Source organism: Oreochromis niloticus, linkage group LG19 (assembly GCF_001858045.2).
Source record: "Oreochromis niloticus isolate F11D_XX linkage group LG19, O_niloticus_UMD_NMBU, whole genome shotgun sequence".
Taxonomy (NCBI): domain Eukaryota; kingdom Metazoa; phylum Chordata; class Actinopteri; order Cichliformes; family Cichlidae; genus Oreochromis; species Oreochromis niloticus.
In genome coordinates, this window is record NC_031983.2 from 11,588,958 (window position 1) to 11,614,760 (window position 25,803).

Consider the following 25,803-nt stretch of genomic DNA (forward strand, 5'->3'; position numbering starts at 1 on the left):
AACACTTGTTCTTAGTTCCTTGTTGAGGACGTGAATGTTTACTCATATTCGGACTCAGCTCGGGGCGCCCCTTGCCAGAACAGGAAGTGATAGTTTAACAGGCTGTGCTAGCCAGCTAGTTCAAGTCAGATAGGTTAGTTTGCCTTTTAACACATTGTTTACGATGGGACTGTTCGGGAAATCGCAGGAGAAGCCAGCAGCTGATCTGGTAAGTACTGACTGATGGTGACCAGAACCTGTCTTTAAGAGCTGTGTCAACAAAAAGAAAAGAAAGACAGTAGCTCTAGCTATCCTTGCTAACGTTAGCTGTCACATAGCTAGGGCTTGTCCGTCCTGTCTGTTGATACTTCAGGCTGATAATTAAGTAGTCAACAGCAGTCTAGTTAAAAAAAACAACAACAACAAGTTTGACATTAGCTTACATAGTTGTTGGTTTTTTACACTATTCAAGATCACACGCTTGTATACAGTGTTCATTAACCGATTTATGCTTTCTATAGTAGTGTCCCTGTTAGCATACATGCTAATATAAGTCTTCACTGTAAACAAACCCTGGCTGTCCTCACTTTAGCCAACCTTATGAGCCATTACATATTAGCAGCTGTACTTGGCGTCTTTGTATTGCGACACCTGTGTTAAAACGAACATTACATGTACATCCACCTGTAGCTGGCCGAGAAACAGAGATCGAATCATGTTTTAATAAGATAATGTGCTTTTTCAGGTTAAAGAGTGGAATCATAAAATCAGGAAGGAAATGCGAGTGGTGGACAGACAAATTCGAGGTAAGACCACAGCCAGAGTTTGACACTTCCAGGACTGTTTACATTCAGTTTATATCACTTTCACCTAAATATCTGATAACCAAACTGAGGAGTTATAAATCTAGTGTAAGTACAGTGTATTTGAATTGTCTGATAATTGCTGTTATTTAATTATTCATCTGGAAGGTGTAAAATAATCATTTGACTCAGTAAGTCATAAAGATACCAAATTTGCTTTTTATAAATGTAATAAATATAATCAAAGACCTGATAAATTGTGTGTTGTCTGTGTAATGAAAGTGACATATAATTTGGTTTCAGATATTCAAAGAGAAGAAGAAAAAGTTAAACGATCCATCAAAGATGCTGCCAAAAAGGGACAGAAAGATGTGTGCATTGTGCTTGCGAAGGAGGTGATTCAGTCCAAACGAGCTGTCACAAAACTTCACGCTTCCAAAGCACAGATGAACTCTGTAGTTCTCAGCATGAAGAATCAGCTTGGTGAGTGTGGCAGAGCACAAGATGGGGAGGAGGGCGTACTTAGTTTGTCACTTTTCTGATGACATTGCGATTATCAATGCTCTGCTTTGTCATTGAGGAAATCTGTTTTGTGTGTTTCCAGCTGTAGCGCGTGTTGCTGGAGCAATGCAGAAGAGCACAGACGTCATGAAAGCCATGCAGAATCTAATCAAAATCCCAGAGATCCAGGCCACCATGAGGGAGCTGTCGAAGGAGATGACGAAGGTCACAGTTTACCATGATATTATTGTTACATGATTGTTACACTGTGTCACTGATGTTGTCTGATATTTTAATTCTATTTATTTTGCTTTGTTGAATTTGAGATATTATTTTAGTTACAGTTGCCAAAGAAATTTCACAACTTTTCATAGTAAAGCTAAAACTTGGCATATTTACCTTTCAGGCTGGTATCATTGAGGAAATGATGGAAGACACTTTTGAGAGCATGGAAGACGGAGAGGAGATGGAGGAAGCAGCGGAGGAGGAAGTCGACAGGATCCTCTTTGATATCACAGCAGGTGACCAAAATGAAATCACAGCTCAAAGTCACATTTTTGTTTTTGTTTGTTTTGGGGGGTTTTAGGGAGTTTAAGTCTGAAGCACAGATCAGCTATAAAGTCAAAACACTGAAAACGCTGGTTCTGCTTTCTCTTGTCAGGTGCCCTTGGCAAAGCGCCGAACAAAGTCACAGATGCCCTGCCTGAAACGGAACCCGCTGGAGCCACTGCGGCTTCAGATGAAGAATCAGAGGAGGACATTGAAGAGATGCAGTCAAGATTGGCAGCCCTGAGGAGCTAAGGTGAACTGCCGCTGTGCCGCCTGTCAAAGTCAGATTGCTCACTCCGTGAAGGACAGAGACGATTCTGGTGCAGGGGTTACAGTTTCGAGTATCCTCATCGCTTCTTGGTATAAATTCACATAATCATTTGGGGTTAACATTGTGCTACAACAGTTAATTTTTCGATAGTCATCTGGTTTACTCAGCCAGAAGAAAATACGTTTTTGCTTTTTGTGTATAATTATCAAGGGTAAACCCTGGGTAAGTCTTTATTATCCAAAGTCAAGCAGAAGGGTAAGAAGGTGTACATATTGTAACTAAGAAAAGCCTGCTGTGCCTACAGTGCTTCATCATACTCTTCTTCTTCTGTCCAAAGTTATTATTGACTGGTTGTGGAGGCATTTATGATCCCAAATGCAACAGACTGAATAACTGTTGATGACAAGTCACATCAGAAATGGCCATTCAGCTGTAGTTTTAATCACTTAGGATCAAATTATTATTATTTTGTTTGTTCCGTTTACCTGTAGTTAACCTACAAAATCCGAAACACTAGAGGTGGTGGATGGGGTTCACTTTTTGTTTTCTGTACAGTCCAGTCAAAATGTGTCTGTTCTTTCTGTGGCTATACATGTTACACTGATCAGAAAACTCCACGCATACTACTTTACCTTTTTTTTTTTTTTTTTTTTTTTTTTTTATGGACATCAGCAGTCAGCTCATTAAATGTTTGACTTCATCCCTATGACTCCCTCCTAAACAGGAACAAGCAGAGGAAATAAGTTGGTTCGTTCGGAACGTATGTACTGTGGACGTACTGTGTGTATATTTTTTCTATGTCATTGGAGAAAAAAATAAATTAACTTTTAAGAATAAAGCTGACAGTTACCAGTAACTTGTCTCTGCCTGTTTCTGCTTGCAGCTTTGATCACGCTAACCTTTGTTTGTTTTTTTAACATCTCAGGTGTCTTCTTCTTATACTAGGCCTTTTGGGATATGTGAATCAGCCAGTCAGCAGGTCAGATAAAGTAGTGCACACAGTCGGTTTAATGCTGTCTGGCAGATAAAATGGCTCGACTGGCACAAAAAAAACAGCCTATATAAACAATAAAGACCTTAATGAGACTACTCCAAAGACAACAGTCTATCTAATTAAATGCAGGAGCTATGAGTCAAACTATAATAAACTTTCAGTTTCAGTTCACCCCATTTCAAACCGGCTTTTTCTTTTTTTGTTTGTTTTTGGGGGTTTTTGGTCCATTTTATTAAAATGGACAAAAGGGTCGAGTTTCCGCCAGCCACGGCCCTCCCTTGGCAGCTTTTGTTGGACGGTAACAAAACCTCACCTGTGTGCTCTGGCTGCAGTTTGTGTGTGAAAGGCTAGACAAAGCCGAGGTACTGTAGCTCTGGTAATGCAGGTGTTCTCAGGTTTGGGACCAGGGGATAAGAATTTCGAGGATAGGCAATATCCCTGTCCTTGAGATCACTTTTTAGTTTTTATGAGGTCATTTTAATAAGGTTTGACCTTCAGTTGTAAATGTCAATTGTGAGCAAGATTACAGTCAATACAATCTGAAATATTTGGACTCTTGCTCATTGTTTTAGGCCACACTAGCTACCGTGCATCTTCCTCAAATAACCCACTGTCACTTGATTTGTGCTCATTTGATTAATTGTAACATTTTCCTTTAAAAATGTTACACCATAGAATAGTAGTAACATCAGGACCCTGCATCCTGAAGTGGGCCTGTGTGTATGTAAAGAGCATGACGTGTTAATGGGTAACAGGTGAAAACACCATGTTCTCTTTACAGTTGTTTAATAAAGTTCTTTAATCTTTTCTTTCAAGAGTGTTCAGACTAAAATATTTGTTCCTGTCTGCAGCTCTGAGGCAGTGTGATAGATAATACTCTCTACTATTCGGACATAAACAAAACAAGCAATCAAGAAATTTACTTGTAGATAAATCGCTAATTAAAATGTTTTCGTTGCAGTAATGCGTGTGTGTGTAGCTTCATTTAAATGACCACAAAATTATTCATTCAAACACATATCGGCCATGTACAATTACCGTATTATTCCAAGTAGGAGGTAGTTTCTGGATCTTTGAGCTTTACGGGAATTTGGTTGCAGTATTAAAAGGTAAATTTGAAAGGGATTGCAGAATACAAACGCTCAAAAGGAGCACGGAGAGGGGGAACAGGAGATATTTGTCTCCTTTGCAACCCTGCATAAAATCGACACATCCACACACCCTTGTGGGCTGTCTGCTGTCTGTGCAATGCAACACTGCCATCTATGGATAAGAGCTGTAGGCCGCTCACTGTTTATCCCGCATCACGTTGCCGCCTGTGTGCGTCCACACGCAGCCGCCTGGACGCGCCTGTCATCTGGAGGAAACTCCTCCCTGCAGACAGCGCGTCCTGTCGCCTTCCCAGCGCAATGGTCTCCTGGATCATCTCTAGACTTGTGGTGTAAGTCCTCTTTTTAAAAAAAAAATTAATTTAAAACATTCTCTGTCATAGAGGGATATGAACAGATCGCATCGCCTGATTGTTGCAGGTGGCAAATCCAGACGCACATTAACGGTGGAGAAGCTGCGCGCTTTACAAGCCCCCGCATTTCTGCCTGACAGCCTTTTTAATCAGAATCAGACGTCAACATATAGAGCAAGTGTCGTGCTGTTCATTTCTGACTGAAAGCAGCCCGGGTTTGATGGGATTGTACTTTGTCGTTTCAGCCGGAATAAGCGCCGGGCCTGTATAGCCCTACTGTATTTCTTAACAGGCTGGCAGCGCGCAGCAGTCTGCCACTCTTTGTTTTTATCAAGTGATTTATTTTTTATTCTAGACAAAGAGATGACGTTATTGAGTGAATAATGTATTATCGTCATATGAGATGATAAAAATGAGTCAGATCCTGAAATCTGGGGGCTTCTTTCATAGCCAGAAGCCCTAAATGTCACTGAGTGGCGAGGTGTCTGAACAACAGGAGCGGTCTTTGAGTGGACCAATATTGAGTGTTGATGTCCCACATTGGAAAAAAACAAAAGGGATGGGTCAACCTTCTCAGGTTACAATGCAAGAGCATTTCATGTTATAAGAATGGATGCATATACCCCGATGTTTTTATATCAATAGCTGCCTGTTTCCTATTATTATTAGAGTAGGCTATTTTTTGCCTGCACAAACTATGAATCAGCACCATTACAGACCGTGTAAAGTATACCAACAGCAGGCTCTAACCTCGAAATAGGGAAGCAATTACATTTCGATAACGAGATTTTGTTACTCTGATTGGACTGCCAGCGCTTTGGCAGCTCAAAACCTGGTTATGCAGATTCGTTTTTGGATCGGTGGCCAACAGAAAGGTTTTAGCTGCGTCGATATTTTAAGCGTCCTTGTGTTTCTGAACTCCGAGTTAGCTGGCCAGGCCCGAGCAACATGATGTGGGTCAGTAATTTGATCAGGTCGCACTTACGCAGCTGTTGCTTGGTTGTAGCACTTTCACAGAGTCCACGTCTCTGTCCGGACACCCAGCAGCACAGGTGCTTGCATAAGAGGAGGAATTTAAAGAAAAAAGACAACATATGTGAACTAATTTTACCTGAAATGACTTGACCTTATCTGTCAGCTGCCAAGCCCGTATTAGCCATGAGTAATACTTAGGCTTTACAGTTTCTGATTGACCTCATCTTTGCTGGAAACCTTTAAATGTCTACAAGAGGTCCAAAGATTAAAAAAAAATGCACATACAAATGCTAAACAAGAAAGAATTATTCCCAAATCTCTCTATATGGATTGTTTTCATGCACAGCATACACTGCTGTGGAGAAGTCTTTAGTCACCCCTCATAATTTGCTAGGAAAATGGGAAATAGGTGCAGCGATTTATTAAAAGCATGCAAATACACATGAAAATAGAGTATAGAGGAAAAAAACAGAGGCTGTGTAATACTAATAAGCTTTAAAGTAAAAATCTGGTACGATCACTTTTATTCCTTAACGCCTCGACTCTCACAGATAAGTTTTCTTGTTGTTTCTTTATGTAGTCTTCAGAAATAGTTCTCCAAGCTTATGAAGGACATTCAAAGCTTTTCTTTGGATGTTGCCTGCATTTTGTTGTGTTTTCTATCAAATGTCTTTTGTGCAGCTTGTCAATTTTCCTCAAATTTTTTAAGGACACGGTGCACACCATGCTGAGAAATGGCAAAGTTTTAGCTATTGGCTCTTTAGGAATCATCTTGTTGGTCCAAAAATACTATTTTATGCCTGCCAAACTGTGTTTTTACGGAAACCTGACAGCAAAGTGCCTAAAGGTATAAAATTACTTCTTCACTTAGTTGTCAGTTATGTGTAGTCACAACACTGGTTAATCCTTTGGGTTAGGTGCTCAAAGGATTCACAGGTAGTCATAGGAACCAATAGTTCCTGCGGTACAAAGACTGTACAGCAAATGAGTTAAACAACAGCCAGTGTCCAAAGAAAACATTTAAAAGACTTTCAGAAAGCCTGGAGAATTATTGATGAAGACCACTTTAAAAATGACAAGAAAGTCTGTCACTCTGGAAACAAAACAGACTTTTCACAGCACTTTATTGTTTTTAATCATGTTAAATTGCATTAAACATGTCTTTGCTGCATGTTTTTAATGTCTGAATATTGATCGCTTTTCTGTCTTTTAGACTCGTCTTTGGTACACTATATCCTGCATACTCTTCTTATAAAGCTGTGAAGTCCAAAGATGTGAAAGAATACGTGAGTAAAATGTTTTTTTAGCTTTAAAATAATAACACCATGCCGTATTCATAAATATAAATGTTTAATGTGGATTTGCATTAACAGATTTGACTTTTCTATGACATTGCAGGTGAAATGGATGATGTACTGGATAATATTTGCCCTATTTACATCTGTGGAAGTGTTTACAGACATGTTTCTTTGTTGGTAGGTGACTGCAGATGTTTTGTGTCAGTGATCGTACAGAGGCCCTCCGGGGAATACATTTTACCTCTTGTCTTGAGTCTTGTAGGGTTATCATTAACAATCTTTATGGTGGACATAAAAAAACACAAGTTATTGTGTTTTACCGCTACTCCGTGTTTTCACTGCAGGCTTCCTTTCTACTATGAACTGAAGATAGCCTTTGTGGTGTGGCTGCTATCCCCTTACACTAAAGGCTCCAGTGTGCTATACAGGAAGTTTGTTCATCCCACGCTTTCCTCAAAAGAAAAGGTGAAATCCCTTTCCTTTCTGTTGCTGTATCTTCCTTTATTTCCTCTGGTGCAGTTAAAGGAAAGGCTTAGTGGGGAAAATGTTCAGTCTAGTCTTCAAGCTAACATGCGTGGTTTTGTGTCTAATAGAACTGGAGTTTTGCGACTGTCTCAGGAACAAAAGTGCCTTTGTGCCAATTCACTTTCCCACTTAAGCTTTTAAAAATGTGTCCGCTGGACAGAGGCAAAGACATGTCACAGTCTTCTTCCATTCCTCTTTTCCTTTCCACCTTTTTCCCCCCTCTGTTTGTGTGGCAGGAAACGGATTAATGAGTTTTCTGAAGATCAAAAGCCACAGAATGAAATGATGCAGTCGAGCAACACATGAAACAGCTGTCCAGCAGTTACACAATGCCAATGAGAAACATCATGTTCATGTGATTCTTTTTTTTGCTCTTTGTTTAGGACATTGATGAGTATATCTGCCAAGCAAAGGACAAAAGCTATGACACACTGGTGCATTTTGGGAGAAAAGGACTGAACGTTGCAGCCACAGCTGCAGTCATGGCTGCAACAAAGGTAATGCAGACTCTGGACATTTGTTTTGTACTGCGCTGGGGGTACGGTGCTCGGGCATTGTAAATAAGGTGTCAAGCTTGTTATTTTTGCGGCCGATCACAATCATGAAGCTTTGAACATTTGTTTTTGAAGCAGAGGACGCAGCAGATTACTGTAATGTTTGTGTATTTCACGATGCCATGTCATCCCCAGCCTGTCTCACACTGCTGCTGACACTAAAACCTAGCCTTTCCCGGTTTAGGGTCAAGGAGTTCTGTCAGACAGACTCAGGAGTTTCAGCATGCAGGATCTCTCTTCCTACCAGTCTGACCCTGTTAACAGCAGCTCCGACACTACGCAGCCTGCAGCCGCACAGCACCGGACCCGACCTATGATGCGCAGCAAGTCTGAGAGCTACAACAAGGGTGAGGAGATGTGATTTCCATACTGCTTCGTGCCACCTAAAAAACTAAATAAACAAACAACAAATAATAGTCTTATAAAGCATTATAAAAATGTAAATGAGTTAAATAGCACAAAATACTGAAAAATATGGAAATATGGGCTCCATGAGCACACTGTAGGAGCCATAATGCTGCAGCAGTGCCTGCCTGGTTTGTGTAACGCAGATTATCGAGGCGATATCTGTTTTCCTGTTCAAGCTCGTTTAAGCCCAAAGATATTGTTTAGTACCTCAGCTTTCCTGACTGGCCCCCTAACCTCAGCCCTACCTTCCTGTTTGGAGCAGGTCAGGCCCTCACAGGGCTAACCATCCTGTGACAAAACTCGCATGCAGCTGGAGGGATTTTGCGCCAACTTTAACAGCATGTGGAATCGGTCATTGTTTGTGCCTTGTGCCGTATTTTTCAGATAATTTTAATTTTTTTCATGTAATTAAATTTAGAAGTAACAACTGTTAATATCGATGGGGTTACGGTATTATTAAACAATGAATCTTGGTAAGAGTATGTCATCGAATATTTGGTAACCAAGCTGCTGTAAACATCTGAGCCCACGTTTGAATTTTCATTCATTCTGAGAATCTTTGTTATTGCCGACAAATCCAAGTAAAAGACCAAAACCACTACTTTCTGTGACTTAGACGTTGTCTGTTGTTCCTATTAAGGCTGCATATGTTTATATGTCTAAATAATGTCCTAAACAGCTGGGCAGTGAAGCTACTTGGATACATTTGTTGGGAACTATTTTCAGCTGTGGATTAATACACATTTGGCGAGCTGTATTTTTAGCTGCATGGTTGGTTTAGGGTGGAGTTAAAATTAATATGAATCATAATAAATGTCAGCTGGAGCTAAGATGTGGTTCATTAATGTGTTTTTTATACTTTCTGTAAAACAATGGCGCTTAAGGCACAGAGGAATCAGAAAGTTGCTTTTTTTTGGTTTTGATCTTTTTGTGAGATCATTGGATTTGCTGACAACAACAAAATCACCAAAATACAAAACTATCAAAGCTTCAACGATATTATGTTTTGTCTTCTGTTGTGGCATTATTTGACATGGAAAACAGGCTAATAAGTTTCACTCTGACTCTTAAAGTAATAGTAATAAGGACATAAGGAAGGCTAATAAGAACAGCCTTGTTATGCTTGCATTTGCTGCAGCAAATTGCTGTTTGATCTCAGCCGTGCAGCATGCAGGATGATGATGCATTATGATATGAGCATTCGTAATCCCCAAACTGACCAAAATCAGCTACATCTCTTCTGTAATGACATGGGAAGCATTAGGCCTTTGATTCGTTAGTTGTTCATTCCCTGCTGCCAACCTTTTCCCACGGTACAGGGCAGGATTTTGACATGACTGAGTTTGAGGTGTTGGGGTTGGACCAGTGGGACTCCAAGGAGTTTCTGTCCCAGACTGCTTCAACTTCTGAGTCTGCGCCCACGCCCATTACACCCACTATGACACCCCAGTCCACCCCACCCTCCGCACCCTCTCTACCTCCCACTCCAGTGGCTCCGGAGCAGCCTGAGGAGGTGAGGAAAGAGGCGCAGGCAGCGTCAAGCTCTCCACAGCTCAGGCTGACTAAGCGGAAGGCTCCTGAGGTACACTGCCTTGTGAACGTGGCTGCTCAGCTGCTGTCTGATCCTAACTGCCCCTTGAGAATGGTGATTTACTCAATGATTCACTAATTTCTGCTGCTGCGTGCCTAAATAAATCATCATGGTCCAGTACCTATGCGATGGTGGAGAGCCAGATTGCTAATAGAATTTCTGCACTGATGAAACTGAATCATGCATTAACTTGGTAGAAACATTATTTAGTTCAAATGAATGCGTGATTGCAGTGACTCAGGTTTTTTTGAAAATATTAAACATTGTTGATAAATTCACACGGTTTGCCTTCCAGTGTGTTTCACCCATTTAGAATAACTTTTAGTTTTGATGTGGAAATGTTTGTGTGAAATCCTTCCCCGGAATGAACCAGCATTCATTCATAAACCTCAACATCTGGTATGTCTTTGATAGGCATTCTCAATGAACAGCTAAATAAAGCAGGATTATTAAAGGATAAAGCTGGCAGTATTTTATTTTTCAGTTGTCAGAAGATCACATGAAAAAAACAACAATGAATCGATACTACAAATGAGTGTTGCCTGGGTAAATAAAGCCTGAAAGAGCTTGTTCCTTATTCCTGTGCGACCCAAACCCTGGTAAAAACATCAGTGAGCCACAGCGCATGCGCTGAGTGACATAATGTTTCATCACAATCAACATGGGACTGTAGTTTTTTGTTGTTTTTAAGTTATTACCACATCAGTCCCCTGATACCACAAATACTCTGCTGAGAAACAAATGTGCATTTACGCCTCGAGACCTAGGACTTTTTTCCTCCCCCTCCCAATCAGTTAGTAACAGCTTCACAGATGCAAGGCCAAACTTACCTATTCATTGCTCTTCTCTAAGGTCTCGCTATTGACGAGAGACACGTGAGAAAAACAGTAAAGCATGCTTCTCTTAACCACCAGGCCAAATTCAAGTTTTAAAGACACGAGCTCTTAATTAAGCTGCATATTAAAATTATGAACAGCCTCTCAACAGTCACTAAACACTGATGTCATTTAAGCTATTCTGTGCCACATTTGATTCAACATACACTCACCAGACACTTTAAGTACCACCTTGTTCTTACCAGGTGGAGCCTCTTTTGTTTTCAGAGCTACTTTTAGTCTTCATGGCAGAGATTCAAGAAGATACTGGAAACATTCCTCAGAGATTCCAGTCCAGGTTGACATGATAGCATCACACAGTTGCTGCAGATATGTCCGCTGCATATCCATGGTGGGAATCTCCCGTTCCACCACATTTCAAAGTTGCTACGTTGGATTGAGATCTGTTGACTGTGGAGGCCAGAACAGTGAACTCACTGTCATGTTAAAGAAACCAGCTTGAGATGTTTTGAGCCTTGTGACATGCGACATTTTCCTGCTGGAAGCAGCCATCAGACGATAGGTACTGTGGTTATAAAGAGTTGATTTTAAGGGACCCATAGTATCCTATAAAATACTAGGATACTGGCAGCATTTCTTCTATTGTCCAATTTTTTGAGCCTGTGGAAATTGCAGCCTCAGTTCCCTGTTCTTAGCAGGAGTGGCACCTGAAGTGATCTTTTGCTCTTGTGTGTTCAGAGAAGCTCTTCTGCATAAACTTAGTTGCAAAGAGCAGTAATCATGCTTAATCATGCCATGCGCCTCTGACCTCTGATATCAAAAAGGCGTTTTCACCCAGAAAACTGCCACTCACTGCATTTTTTTTCTCTTTTATAGACAATTCTCTGTAAACTCCATAGATGGCAGTGTGGGAAAATCCCAGTAGATCAGCAATTTCTGAAATACTCAGACCAGAACCATCTGGCACCAACAACCATGCCGTCACTTAAATCACTTTTCTTCACCATTCTGATGCTGAATATTCAGCAGGTCATTGTTCGTAAATGCACTGGGTTGCTGCCCTGTTATTAGCTCTTTAGATATTTGTGTTAATAAGCAGCTGAACAGGTGTCCCTAACAAAGAATTAAACACAACACATTCATAGTCATAGTGATACTCTCTTCAGTAAAAGTGTTGCACTTGGCAACCTTTGAAAGCGTTGCATGCTGTGTTTTTACCCCAGAGACAGTCTGGTCCCAGTACACTGAGCTGATAGGGGTTAATCCACAGTAGAAGATTATTCACTATTACAATGTTTACTCCTCTTTTGTAATGTTTCAAAATATTTACAGTACATTTTTTTAAATTGCCGTCTGCTCCTTAAAAGGAATTAAAGTAAATATTTGCAATCTCTTCTCCTGTTAATGACTTCTGTAGAAATAAACAGGCTTTGGTCTGAGAGGCAAATGGGAAAAACAGGGAAACCGTTTCTTAGTTTTGCTTTCATCTTGACAATAAGAAAAATACGAAATAATGCCAGCCTTTATCCTTTAAATACTTTGCACCTCCTTGCAGCTACTGGCTGACTGAATTCCATCTCTCTGTTCGCTTCTCTCGTCCCTTCTAGCCTCCTCATAGAGTCTTAAGGCCTCTCACAAGATCCAGGAGTGCTCTTTCTTCGAACAATGAAGCCATGTGAAACTGTCCTCAAGATTACTCCAGCTGCCTTTGCTGCAAGAAGTTAAAACAAAAATACTGAATGGCCAAAAGCTACATGACTGAAGCAGCCCTGCTTTGGAATAAGGTATTACCAAAGTGACCTATGATGACCCCTCTATATACAGCATATAGCAAGTGACTCATGATTTAAAATGTTTAGGTAGGAGAAATGAGTGAATGGGCGCCATGCCGAGAAGACACTTTGAGTTTGTTGGTTATTGAATATGTATTTATGTACAGGTTTATGTGTACTTCATCTTTATGATTTCTTTGTTTTTAATCTATCAAGTCTGGACAGGCAAATGCATGTGTGTCTTCCCAGGCATTAGTCTGCTGTTATTAAACAGAATGTACTGTCACTGAACATTACAGCGGGCACAGTGAGCAAGAGAATGTGATAGAAGCCAAGGATCAACAGCAGAGACCGGGCTGTTTTTACCCACGTGGAATAATTTTTCTCTGGAGAGCAGCTTTTCTGCACTTCAATAATTATCACAACAAAGTATTAATAAATCAATCAGTTATCCAAGCGAAGATCAAGCAAGGAGTGACAGACGCGATTCTGTTTATTACCTCTCTCTTAAAGCCTTAAAAAAAAGAGATAGCAGAGACTTAAATGTCGCATTTCCAACAGTGTTCTTATTAATATGCACTAGGTTTAGAATAGAAATCACTGCCCTCAGTAATCTCAAATAGCTGAATAAATAAATAAATATAAGTCACTGAACACCACCATCAATCACTTTGATTATTGTGCGTTTCTTCGGTGGTAAATAGTTTTTTTGTGTAACAAAAAACAACACGTGCATCACAGATTTAAAAAAGAAAGAAAGAAAAGAGAAGAAAACTCATTACATAAGACGTTTCCTTAGTGGAGCTGACTGTTTTTGACAATCTGTTTAGTTTCTAAGCATGTTCTGTCATTCTTTTGGCAGTTTTTAGTGCAATTAGGATTAAGTCACTTTTCTGCTGTAGCAAGAGTAGGATACTACATGGTTAAACATTAACTGTATATGGACATGGTTCTTTTTTTTTATTTACATGTTTAAAATCACTGTGCAATGTTCTGCTGTGAACTGAGCAACTCTAAGCCCGACTCTCGTTACCGTTATTTGCTTCCGTTGTTATTTAGAAAATCACGAGAGTGACTTTGGTGGTTTTTCAGGTTTACAACCTCTATGAATTAGCAGTGCGTGGTGAAGCGTTGTTTGTTTTCATCCTGAACTTTACTCGCGGAGTCTGAACCTCGGCGACGTTCTACACAAAGTATCACTGTGCTGGTTGTCGATTGACAGGATTAGCCCAGTAGATTTCTAACTTTCCTCTATGTATCTGTATCATTTAAGGTGGGTTTGAAACAAAAAGCTTCTCAGGTACAACTGTTCTGTTTACACGTCACTCACTCTGATGTTGTAGATACACTTATTATGCACATAAAATGCTCTTTAAACGGATAAACGGTTAAAAAAAAATGGGGGGGTGGAAGGGGGGAGAATCAAATGATATGTTTAAGCATTAGTAGTATCTATGGTAGTGTTGGAGGTGATTTCTTTGAAATTCATTCAAAGCAAAACAGGAAAAAAAACATGTTACAAAGTTGCAAATCTGTATACTTGTGTGTAGATCAATGAAGTCATCATTGCATGATGTTTTGTTATTAATTTGTATGAGAATTTGATTTCTTAAGTGCTTTTGTGTGAAGCTGTGGGCCTCTTCAGATGCCTTGCTGGTAAACATTTTCTTCTTTAGTTGATTTATAAAAAGAAAAAGAAATGTTATGGCTATCAGTTGGTTAAATATATATACACGCATACAAACATGTCTTATTAACTGGTAAATTAGCCACTTAACACTTTATTCAGTGGGAGACACGCAAGTCATTGTACTAACGTATCCTCAGATTTTTTTTTCTGGCAGGCCAGAATGTCAAGTTAAACTTAATTGTGAATTATGAAACGAAAAGATGTGATGTGATGGCATATTGGTTCATGACTATCAATTTGTTTCACTCGTTTAAATATTTCTGTTGGTGAAATCAACTTAGAACCATTAAATATAAAGCAGAACTTTTCTGTGTGTCTGTGTTCTTTTTTCTGCGTATTTGTTTGAAAAGAAAACTTACAGGGAAAGTATGTGAAAATGTGATGATTTATTTGACACATATACAACATCATTACATTACAAGCAGAAGACGAGATGTCATTACGTGAATCAGCAAATTAGGGTTTGAGGTTGACCCGATCGTGGTACTTCAGGTATGGATCGTCGACGTACCAGTTTCTCCTTTTCCAAAACGAGGTTGTCATTTTATCTAAAAGCTTGCATTGTGTTTTGCTACAGAATACGATCTCTCTGAGGCGCTTTCGTCTGGCAGGTTTCTTCTTCCAGAGCTTCTTCTTGTATCCAGCCTGTTCACATTCAAAATCAGGAAGTTAAATTTAACACATTACCTACAATTAACATATGATTCAAGCAGCTGTGAAACGCACAGACCTTGCGTCGGATCCAAAGGCCACAGTGCAGCCTCATGAATCTATCTGTGACAGATTTAACACTCTTTCTCTTCCCCTTCTTGACACTATAGTAAGTCAGACTTCTGCTTGGCTGCTGAGTTAGACTAGGAACAAGTGCCGACACCCTGCAACAACACAGAGAAGCAGAACAGCTGTTATAAAGAACATACTTACTTTGTACACCTGTTCACCAGCTTGTTAACACAAATATATGATTATCCACTCATATGGAAGCAACTGAGTGGCTTTTGTCACGTAGAAGACGTATTGAAATTAAAACAGAGCATCAGAATGAGGAAGAAAGGTGATTTAAGTGAGTCTGAACATGGTTGCATGGTTATTTGTGTCAGAAGGGTTGGTCAGAATATTTCAGAAACTGGTAATCTGCTGGGATTTTCCCAAACAGTCATCTCTATGGTTTACAGAGAATGAGCTAAAAAAGAGAAAGTTTCCAGTGAGCAGCAGTTTGGGTGGAAATGCTTCAACACCAGAAGTCAGAGGAGAATGACCAGACTGCTTCAACTTGGTAGGAAAGCAACAGTAACTCAAATACCCACTCATTATGACCAAGGTGTGCTGAAGAGCATCTCTGAACAGGAAACTGATGCTACAGTTAATACTGGGTCACCAAAATTGGACAACAGAAGACAGGAAAGAGCTTGCCTGGTCTGAGTCAGAATTTGAGTAAACAACATGAAAACACAGATCAAACTGCCTTGTATCAACTATTGACACTGCTGCTGGTGTTGGAATAGTGTGGGGATATTTTCTTGGCACATTTTGAGCCTTTAGCACCAACTAAGCTGAGTATTGCTGTTAACCACGTCCCTCCCTTTCTGACCTCTGTACTCATCTTCTGATGGCTGCAGGATAAAGCATCATGTCATAAAGCTCAAATCTTCTCAAACTGATTTCTTTGAACATGACAATGAGAATGACTGTATGCAAATGGCTCCATCATCACCAGAATGCAATCCAGCAGAGGAACTTTGGGATGTGGTGGAGCAGGAGACTCACATCATGGATGTGCAGCGGACAAATCTGCAGCAGCAGTGAGATGCTGCCATGTCAGTTCCCAGCACATCATTGAATCTGTTTTGCCTTTATAATTAAGGCAATTATGAAGAAAAAAAGGGGGTCCAAAAAGGTGTACCTAACAAAGTGGCCAATGATTACATAGTAATGGTGATCTCTTAATTAAAAAAGCAAAACTGTCACCTAAGATTACTGATATCTACTCATGTACATAAGTGGTTTAAAGCATAAAATAAATAATAGAAACGTCTATTGTTTTTCAGATCCGCTGCAGTGTTTGCATTATAAAGACTCTGTGATGCAGCTGTTGAAGTCACATTTTAGTTATCTCAGTTTTTTTAGTGTTTTATATCCGAAATAAAGACGCCTTTTGCCAACAGTATAAACAAATAACTACACAACACTCCCAGTGAGCGTGGAAAGCAGGTGCTGTGTCACTGCAAGTCCTCTATGCTGTATTTAATAAGTGGGCCGGCTGTCCACTACCAACAAAAGTGTCACAAGATGAGATTAGCTCGGATTATCAATTCAGTGAAACGGTTTCCTGGAGGAAAACCTGTAGCTAATCGTGATTAGGACGAACATTAACCTAGCCTGTTACTTTGGGGAGCTTAATTACCCAAACGCACCGCCCTCATATTTCTATTCCTTCACTCTTTACCTCTGCAGTATGTTGTAGCGGGGTGTCTGCCACACTGTACCCTGGAGAGGAGCACGGACAGCGGCTGTAAAAGAACTGTAGAGATGCGCAGACTGGACGAGGCTGGAGAACTGACAGGTCTGTGGTGTCCGGGCACATACAGACACGGACAGCGGCCTCAGCAGCCCTGTTGTCAAACACAAGGACGACAGAGAAACACATGAATATAAAACCGAATTCAGCTATGTCTGTATGTGTTACTGAACAGCACTACTCGTTAAACACAGATAATAAACATGCACCGCATCAAGAGGGTGAAATAAAACTGTATTAATGTCAAACTGCAGTTACACACCGGACAACCTCCTTGCCAGGGTGGCCGCCATGTTTCCTCCTGAACGCCCAAGTAAGTACGGTGTCCCGTTAGGACAAACCTTCTTGTTAAAAGCGTCCAGTTAAGTTGAAGCGACACAGCGCTCTACCGCCACCTAGTGAAGGACATGGTTGGCTGTGCTGTGCAGGATATGGCGAACCAGAGCAGTCTAAAAAGAAAGAGAGAGAGAGAGAACCATTCAAGTCATTTTGAGACAAACCATACATATAAAATGTGCAGAAATGGCATATGAACACATTTCAATGTAATAAAACATGTTTATGGACAATACAATAGTGTACATAAGGTTGGTTCTTTAAGATTGGCCTAAGTAAGAGTTTTACCCCTGTCTGACGAGCTTAATAAAGCTTTTGCTTTTGTTTAGTAATAAAAAAATTATGTATAAAAACATTTACAATGACATAATACATTAATCCTGTAAAATACCCAGTATTTTACTGTACCATTGCTTTTGTAAAATATGAATTTGTGGGTTTAACATAAATTGAGTATTTCTGTGGCACTGTTATTTAATTATGTCCTTTATAATTTTTCAGTATAACTTTTATGTATTACAGTAATCAAAAGATTATCAGGCACTGCACCACACTACGCCACATTTTACCCAATACAAATGTATTAAATACTCCTGTATTCAGTCTACTTGGTGTGCATACAGTATGATATGCAGCTTCCAGCTGTGTCTGTCTACGTAGCTGTCACATTGTAAACATGAGATCTTGAGAATTGCCATTTTTTCACATTCTCCTGTTGAACTTTTGCATAATCTGGAAAGAATTGTTCTTTGCTGCAAGACCAAATCAGTATTTCAGTTTTCTTATTTATTTAGTCTGACAAATTTCCCCGTACCTACTAAACAGATAGCCCATGACAGAAATGTAGCTGGAGCAAATATCAACAATCTAGATATCAATCACTATTTCATTTAGCTGTCTTAATAACGCCTGTGCTATTCCCTGCTATGATTCATCAAAATGACTGCTGTGCGTAGGGCTGTGGCGTGCAGTAAATATAATTATGCCACAGCATCCATCCATTCATCCATCTATTTACTTCACAGCTGACACCTGGCAAGTAGTAGTACATCCTGGACAGATCACCAGTCAGACAGCGAGGACACAAAGGGACAGACAAACCTAACATGTACATCTTTAGACTGTAGAAGGAAACCCAAAGCCAGACAGGATATCCAAACTCCAACACAGTGGTTGCAACTGTCATAACATTTCAAGGCAGAACATTGACACATATATACAGTATACAATATGCAGCAGTGACCTGTTACAGATAAAACTAGCAAAAGAGGATTCAAGTGCCTGATTAATGTTGAGAATAGACTGTGATAGTTCCAAAAATATTTCCATGTCTAATTCTAAAGAATTGATTGGTTCATACTTCTGTGGTTTTAGGCATCCTCAGCATCAGCCTGACTCCCTGATGGAAGGTGTCAGGCTGTGGGGGGTTGTAACGGCCATCTGTTCTTCCTGAGGTACACAGTCCTCTCCAACTGTGTATCTGGTGTTGCTGGAGTACTGCAGAATGATCTGGGGAGTGATCAGGACCCCGATGGTACAGCGCAGACATCTCAAACTAATTATTAATGTGAAAAAGCCCAGTAAATATCTGAAAAATAGGAGCAATTTCAACAGAACATCTCTATTTTCCTGAGATAAAAGATAAAGAAATGCTGCTGTAGTAAATGAAAGAAATCTGACAAGCACAACTCTTTGAGCTTAAACTACAAGAATTTAATCAGTAAAATTACAGCGAAAGTTCTGGTAGCTTGTTGCCAAGACTGTCTGTAATTATAAAACAGAAAGTTTTTGCTAATTGACTTTTTAAAAAAATAATAATTATTCTTGTAGAGCCATTGTAAAAAAAAAAAAAGAGAGAATTTTCAGGAACTTTTCTGTCATTTAATTGTTTATCTATTACTTAACTACTTTTTTGTGGCAGGACTTTATCAGTAGGAAAAGCTTTAAAACGTATTCAAATACATTTTAAAGTCAAAACCTATGCCCCGCTTCAGAATGTCTGAAGCTGTCCAGTGAGCAGAATCTTTGCTGGGTCAATTCTAACCCTCAGGTCTTATGTCTGACACCTCTGGTATAGCGTGATGGTTAAGAGTGATCTAAAAGTGTCTAAAACCCTTGCACAGTGTGTTTAAAACAATAATCATATATATATAGCCTACACGCATTATACAACCAATTCAAAATATGACCAAAAAATGAAACACTTGAGAGCTTTTAACTAATTTTACTTTCAAAGCTTTGTAGACAAGTGACGCATGTAATGTCAGCTGTGGTAATTATAAAGAGCTGATTAAGACAGTGTTTGTATTTCTTAATTCCTTGCAGAAGACAGTATAACACCACATTCACAGCATACAGGAGCAAGAGTTGAACAACAGTTAAAACACAGCCTAAATTACACTTTCTTTCTATTACACTTGAAGGCTGTTATAAAAGCACCACTCTTTGCTGCTGGCAGGCCGATGTACTGTCACTGTTTGTCTTTAATAAAATACTACAGTTTTGTGTTGTGTGTTGCTGAAAGGCAGTTGTTAATGCGCATTTTGTTCTGATATTAATTATGTTGTTTTTCTTGGTTAAATTAGCCAGTGTCTTTCAAAATGTTTTGAAATCTGTGAAATGTGAGTCTTTCTTGAGTTTTAAAGTTGTTTATAAAAAGTTTATATATTTACATATATATATTATTTGAATTAATTACACATATAGTACATACAGCCAATCAAAAGTTTTGAATATGGAGAATCAGTACTTGTTAAAAAGACATATCACCAAAAGATTTTTTCCTCCAGTAAATAAATTAATATGAGGACACTAATGATAACAGGTGCTAATACTAATAACTTATTAATGATCATTCGAAATCTGATAAATTACTTTATACTGTCCCAGCATATTAGGACAAATTATCAAGACAATATAGATTTTTTTTCATTTATTTTAAAGCTAGTCCACAATATAACATAGCATTTGAAAAGGGTTAGAAATCAGAATATTTTATTTTCTTCTAAAACATACAAATATAACCTTAAAAAGCAGTTAAAAACCTTTAAGCAAAAGTATCTAAAAAGCAATAAAATTAAATTAAATTAAAAAAAAAGTCATCCACAGTTTACATGTAATCACTGAGGGACAACAGATGTTAATGTAAGTGTACTGACACAGGAATGCAAAGTAAATCAATTACCTTGTTAAAAAAAGTGCTTTTCATAAGTGAAAAAGGCTGTCACCATGCAGAGGCATGTATGTTGTTTTCATCGTTCCAGCGTACCTCTCATAATCGAATAACCTCACTTACACAAGGAATGTTTTTCTCTGAGTGGAACGATTGCAACAGGAAGAATTCACCAAAGAATCAACCTTCACATGCCAGTAATTCATTGCAATTGACAGGATGGTGATTTGTCAAGGTGTAGTCTCTAGAGGGGAGGGAGGGAGTTTTATCAGTGTTTCAGTGTCTCTTCTTATATCTTAGTGCTTCACCAGCCAGCATATACAGGTTCTGCGTCACAGGGCAGGCCATAGTATCGTCCTTGAGGTCGCTCTTTTCGTAACAGTGGAGCCCGGGCTACTGTCAGCTCTCCGTCAGTTTCTCTTCGTCGACGTAAAAGCATTAAAATAATAAAGAGTAAGGCCACTGGAATAAAAAACACACAGACATATATGATAGAGACACACACATCATTACAGGCATACATAGAGTGCTTTAGCATGTGACCATGACTCCTAATTCAATTCATTATATCTTTATTTAAACCACCTGACAGGACTGCATTTAGCCATAAGAATTAAGCTTGAATTAACATGGCTCATTTACATTCATTATATAGCAAATAAACAGGACTATAACTGAGTCAAGTTACTGAAAATGCAGTTTGTTTAATCGCTTTTTCCTTTTTTCAATTCATTTTAATGTTAATCTTACAGAAAACAGGCAACTTTAAGACCCATTACAATATCAGACGTTGTTAGTATTACTCACCCCCTCCTCCAATAACTAACAAAGCAATAGTGACAGGAGCCAGTTCACAAGTGTCCCCTGCTTTGCGGAAGAAAGTCTCCATGCAGTAGCCCGGAGCCAAGCTGCCCTCTGGACAAAAGGCATCACTCGGACACTGAATGGGGTTCACGTCGGGACTCTGAGAGAATAACATGCTCTGTCGGTAAATATCTTTTAAATGCACACGCATGTATTTCATCGGAGAGAGTGTGGAGCACTCACAGGGCAGTAGTGATTCTCTGGGCAGATATCACAGCTTTCCTGGCCCCAGCGGATCTGAAAATAGCCACTGCTGCAGATTTGACACATATTCTGATGGGCGGCCTTGTACATACCTGTTCAAAAAAAATCACACATCACTGGGATGGAAAGCAATTCTTATCTTTCTCTGTTGCAAGCCACAGCAAACACTCACACAAATGACTAAGTGACAGCCCATTTAAGATAGTGTAGCTTACCTGGCCGACATGGAGAGCAGTCCTTAGCAGCAGCCTGCAGAGATTCTGTTCCTCCAGGACACATCTGGCACTGAGTACAACCCGATGAGCTGTCAGAAAAAACCCCCCCCAAAACATTTATAGCTGTAAAATACATGTGAACACTTTGGAGCAGATCTACTGATCAAAGATCCTACTAATAATATGAATGGTTGTTATCAATAGTTCACAGTTAGATCAGAGGATAAAACAGTGACTACTGGAGAAATGTTTTGTAAGTTGGTGGTGGCAAGAGGTAATTCATCAAACTAAAACAATAAAGAGAGGCCAAGTCCCAAACACTATTTTTAGCATCTGTAAATAACATATGGAGTCGTGGCTGTGAGACATCACTTCCTATCATGGCAGCAGCCCAGGAACCTGCTGGCAGACGCTGGCAGTGAGGAGATAGGCTTTCAGGCTTGGCTGGCAAGTATGGACAGACTAAAAAGGAATATCGCTTTTATTAGTGCAGAAGCAAACTTGCAATCAGCCCTAGGAAGTGCTTTCAGCAGGCAAAGAGGTCACCAGACTCTCACAATGAAGCCTTGAAGCTCTGCCAATGGAGAAGTTGCTTAATATGACTATGAGTGTTTAATGACTGTCAGTTTCTAAATGGTAAAAAATAAATCCACAGATCCACAGAAGGAGCTAATACTGCTGCTCTTTTACACCCACTGTTTAGCTGTGATTAAGAAGCTTGCAAGACGCCTCCCTGTGAAGGTTATTTGGGACGCGTCATCTAGACCGCGTGAGCCTACGTATCCCATCTAGTCTGGAAATTCTCAAAAATAACCTGGGAAAATCCAAAGGAGTATTAGCCCACTGTAACCATATCTTGAACTGTAATGGAGTGATAATGCATTTTTGTCATGAATCAAAACTACATTCATTTCAATAGGGGTCACATAAACCACTTAAACAGGGCTGTGCATGCCATTCGTGACTTTGTGCCAGCTGCAGATTACTCAAAGCAGACACTGTGTAGCTAGTCCTGTGTGTGTCTGTGCACGTGGGTGTGTTTGTGTGGCGTGCAACTGTGCAGGCAACTCAGAACCATGGGATGAAAGCATGTGATGCTCAGTTTGGTGGTTAGATAAGTTATTTTTCAAACACTGAGTTCTGCTCAGTTACAGGGCAACAACAACAAAACAGAAAAATGGACACAGAAACAGAAATGCAGTCCCAGCAGCAATCAGGTCCAACTTACTTGCAAAAACGTCCTTGTGCACATGGTTTACATGAAGTAGAATTACCCTGCGATGAAAAGAAACCTAAAAACAGAACAGATATATACATAATTTGTGGTTTTAAGTTATAGATATCAATGTATACTAATGTAGGCTTTAAGGGGACCTGTTCAAATTTCCTGAGATAACCATAATACAGATATCACCTCCGAGTGACATCATACGGAAAAGCTGCAGAGCAAATGTTTAGAGGAGTCTGAAGCCTGAACTTTAAGCTATTATTTGAAACTGCATCCATTAAAAGGATCCATTGTTTTGTAACAGAAAATAATGAAAAGCATAAAGCGTGCCTTTCTCTTTAAGTTGTGTGTATTTTATAGCAATATTTTACATTTATAGCATATGTATGGGAATCAACACTCTCTGTTTTCTGATATAGAAAACAACAATGAGTGACTGCTAGATAAACAAACCTGGTGAGCAACTTGTGCAAGAGTCTTCACCAGTGTTATTGTTGAAGGACCCAGGAGGGCAGGGGCGACATAATGGACTTCCAGTGAAACTGAAGTGGATACAGCATATGAAAAAATTATTAGTGATGTAAACGCTGGATTTCTATTTAAAAAGAGAGAGAAAAAGTGAAGTTTGAATTTGCTGGAGCAAAATGAGTCTTTACTTGGTGTAGAAGCCCCGGCTGCAAGGTAGACACCGCTGCTGTCCAGCTAGTGGCTGATAAAATCCTCTGGTGCATGGCAGGCACGCGCCAGGAAATACACACCGCCCTGAGTCAGGACAGCACGTGCACAGAAGTGTGTCTGGGGGACAAAAAGTTGATTTTACTCTTCAATTTTGCTGCTTTAATATCGTACACCTTATTTTAATATCAACAAAAGCCAAGGCAGGTACTCAATAAAGAGAAAGGACATTAAAGAAAGTGAGAGACATTAAATATAGCATATTTATAAGTATCATAAAATAAAGAAATGGCAGATGATAGTCACTGACTCACTGTTGTCGTACTGTGACCCCGGTGCACATGGCTCACAAGCAGAAAGGTTAAAAGCGAAGCAGCCTGAGGTGGTGCTGCTGAAAATCACGGGTGTCGGAGTCAGACTGGTCACATTTTCGATGAGAGTGGTATCTGTCACAGCAGGAGTAAGTGTGGTCTGGCTCACCACTATGCCTGAGAAGGAAGGACACAATCGTTTATCTGCGGTCAGCTGTCTTAAAAAGGTTCAAAAGTACCTAAATGTAGTGAAAAGGTTGTGGCTCGAGTGCATAAAAGCAAAAATATGTGGTATAATCACTAATAATTAATACAAACAGTGTAAGCAAAAATTTGGGGGGGTCCCTCCTGCATACCTTTTCTTTGAATGTTTTCGTTTATTTATTAGTATTGCAAATAATAACCATAATTTAAACTAAGTCTCCCTGCATCTCTCCATGATTCAGTCTCCTGCTTTGAAATGTTGCTGTGGACTGAGGATGAACCCTCACGTCCCTCCTCCCTAGACACGCACTGAGCTGGGACACAGCCTCAGGGACACAACAGAAGTATGAAAAATAAATGTTAGCAAGTGGATGAGTGACCTGAGAGCCTTTCCAACCTTGCTGCATTGCCTTTATTAAAAGAGGAAGCACTTCTTCAATCAGCTATAGCTGAATGATTTTACAAAAAGTTTATCCAACAGGGAAAGAAAAAAAAAAGGTGGGGGCAACAGGTATAGGCACATCAGCAAAACAGAGCCCATATTGTGGTAGTAATCACATAAGCCTTGTGCTTAACTGCTTTCTTGAATAGGAGCCATCCTCCTCATGAAATGCAATTATTCAGAAAGGGGGTCATATGATTTCTCAGCTCCAGTCTCCTCTGGGTTGGCAGCAGTTCTCTCCCAAATAGATGTGCTTCTTGAATTACAAGTCAGGGAGTTTGTAAAAACGGATAAAATTGTATTAACAGAAATACAAAAGCAATAATACCACTTTAAAGTACCACGGAAATACAGTGAGCCAGTGTATTAATTTCATTATGATGCAAAGAAAAGTGTGTGTAATAAAGTTTTGCTTTGAAGAAAGTCTAAATTACATGATGCAACAACATAAGAACTCCAAGCAGAGCTACTGATTCACTTTTCAGTAGTGAATTAACCTAAGGTGACTTCATGCTTTTTTTCATACTATATAGTAAATCTCTGTATTAGACCCTTGGTTTATAGGATTACCGCCGCTGTTTCGTTAACGGTACAAGCCACTCCACTTACCTATGAAACAAGCGGCGGCGATCGCAGCCAGAACTCCCCGACAGTCCATGCTCCAGATTACCGACTGCAGCCACCAAACAATGTTTGTCTACAGCATCTCATCCCTGAAATGTGGCAGCGTTTCCTTTGTTTTCATAGAGTACGCTGTCAGGGGAATCGGCCCACTCATCAGTGTCATATGACAAAAAGGCATCATGTGATTTTGGTTTAGAGGGGAAAAACCGAGAGAAATAGGCTCAATTCAAGACAGATCTGGTGTAGTTACAAGGAACGACCAACAGGGACACCACCGCCTTATTAAAACATCATGCATTAGGCTCAGAGTTGCTGCAGGTGGAGCGGTTCAAACTAGGTCCAGGCAGTAATACGAATTTATCATGAAAATTACTTAATGAATTTTATAAGAAATAGCAACAAAGAGACTGTTTTAGCATTTATATGATCAAACTATCATCGCTGAACATGCTTTTTTTTTCTATTGCTAGGGTTAGTGTTACCAACAAAAAAAAAATCATGACATTAATGTTGCTTTGTGCTAAATATAGAACATCACAGAGAAATGTTATTGTATATTGTTATATTCTTGTGTCTATGCTTGCAGTAGTTCTCTTTTTTGTTGTTGTTCCCAAAACATATGATACTTGACTCTTGGTATTTATTTAGTACAGTAAATTAGTAGCAAGCCACAGAAAACCACAGAAAACAATATTGTTTAGGGGAAGGGAAACATTCCTCATCAGTCACGGTTGAAGGCTCGCTTCCTTTTTTCATGTTACGTACAGACGTGAGTTTCGATAACTTTGGCAGTAATTGAAAC

General features: G+C 39.6%; 4 protein-coding genes across 6 annotated transcripts; 2 read left to right on the forward strand and 2 right to left on the reverse strand.

Annotated features, from left to right (window-relative positions):
* Positions 1 to 29: 29 nt before the first annotated feature.
* chmp3 (charged multivesicular body protein 3) lies at positions 30 to 2,959 on the forward strand. The gene is made up of 6 exons (XM_003453044.5): positions 30 to 208; positions 725 to 785; positions 1,086 to 1,265; positions 1,387 to 1,508; positions 1,690 to 1,804; positions 1,945 to 2,959. Exons 1-6 carry the CDS (start codon positions 164 to 166, stop codon positions 2,082 to 2,084), a joined length of 663 nt encoding a protein of 220 aa, XP_003453092.1. The 5' UTR covers positions 30 to 163; the 3' UTR covers positions 2,085 to 2,959.
* Positions 2,960 to 4,421: 1,462 nt separating this feature from the next.
* On the forward strand, positions 4,422 to 14,511 carry reep1 (receptor accessory protein 1). Of its 2 annotated transcripts, none has more exons than XM_003453098.5 (8): positions 4,422 to 4,538; positions 6,748 to 6,820; positions 6,933 to 7,009; positions 7,177 to 7,297; positions 7,741 to 7,854; positions 8,096 to 8,258; positions 9,639 to 9,901; positions 12,354 to 14,511. In XM_003453098.5, exons 1-8 carry the CDS (start codon positions 4,507 to 4,509, stop codon positions 12,423 to 12,425), a joined length of 915 nt encoding a protein of 304 aa, XP_003453146.3. In that variant the 5' UTR covers positions 4,422 to 4,506; the 3' UTR covers positions 12,426 to 14,511. The 2 variants fall into 2 exon arrangements, with proteins under 2 accessions (XP_003453146.3, XP_005477073.2); XM_005477016.4 differs by having other exon boundaries at positions 9,639 to 9,832.
* A 64-nt stretch (positions 14,512 to 14,575) lies between these two features.
* Positions 14,576 to 17,136, reverse strand: mrpl35 (mitochondrial ribosomal protein L35). Its single transcript, XM_003453043.4, has 4 exons — positions 16,989 to 17,136; positions 16,655 to 16,820; positions 14,939 to 15,083; positions 14,576 to 14,853 (listed from the first exon to the last, which is right to left on the reverse strand). Exons 1-4 carry the CDS (start codon positions 17,017 to 17,019, stop codon positions 14,665 to 14,667), a joined length of 531 nt encoding a protein of 176 aa, XP_003453091.1. The 5' UTR covers positions 17,020 to 17,136; the 3' UTR covers positions 14,576 to 14,664.
* Positions 17,137 to 20,263: 3,127 nt separating this feature from the next.
* On the reverse strand, positions 20,264 to 25,173 carry si:dkey-21a6.5 (sushi, von Willebrand factor type A, EGF and pentraxin domain-containing protein 1). 2 transcript variants are annotated; one of them, XM_005477018.4, is made up of 10 exons: positions 24,987 to 25,173; positions 24,512 to 24,633; positions 23,735 to 23,908; positions 23,402 to 23,540; positions 23,199 to 23,287; positions 22,746 to 22,809; positions 21,518 to 21,606; positions 21,282 to 21,394; positions 21,042 to 21,198; positions 20,264 to 20,696 (listed from the first exon to the last, which is right to left on the reverse strand). In XM_005477018.4, exons 2-10 carry the CDS (start codon positions 24,540 to 24,542, stop codon positions 20,539 to 20,541), a joined length of 1,014 nt encoding a protein of 337 aa, XP_005477075.1. In that variant the 5' UTR covers positions 24,543 to 24,633; positions 24,987 to 25,173; the 3' UTR covers positions 20,264 to 20,538. The 2 variants fall into 2 exon arrangements, with proteins under 2 accessions (XP_005477075.1, XP_005477074.1); XM_005477017.4 differs by lacking the exon at positions 24,512 to 24,633.
* Positions 25,174 to 25,803: the final 630 nt, after the last annotated feature.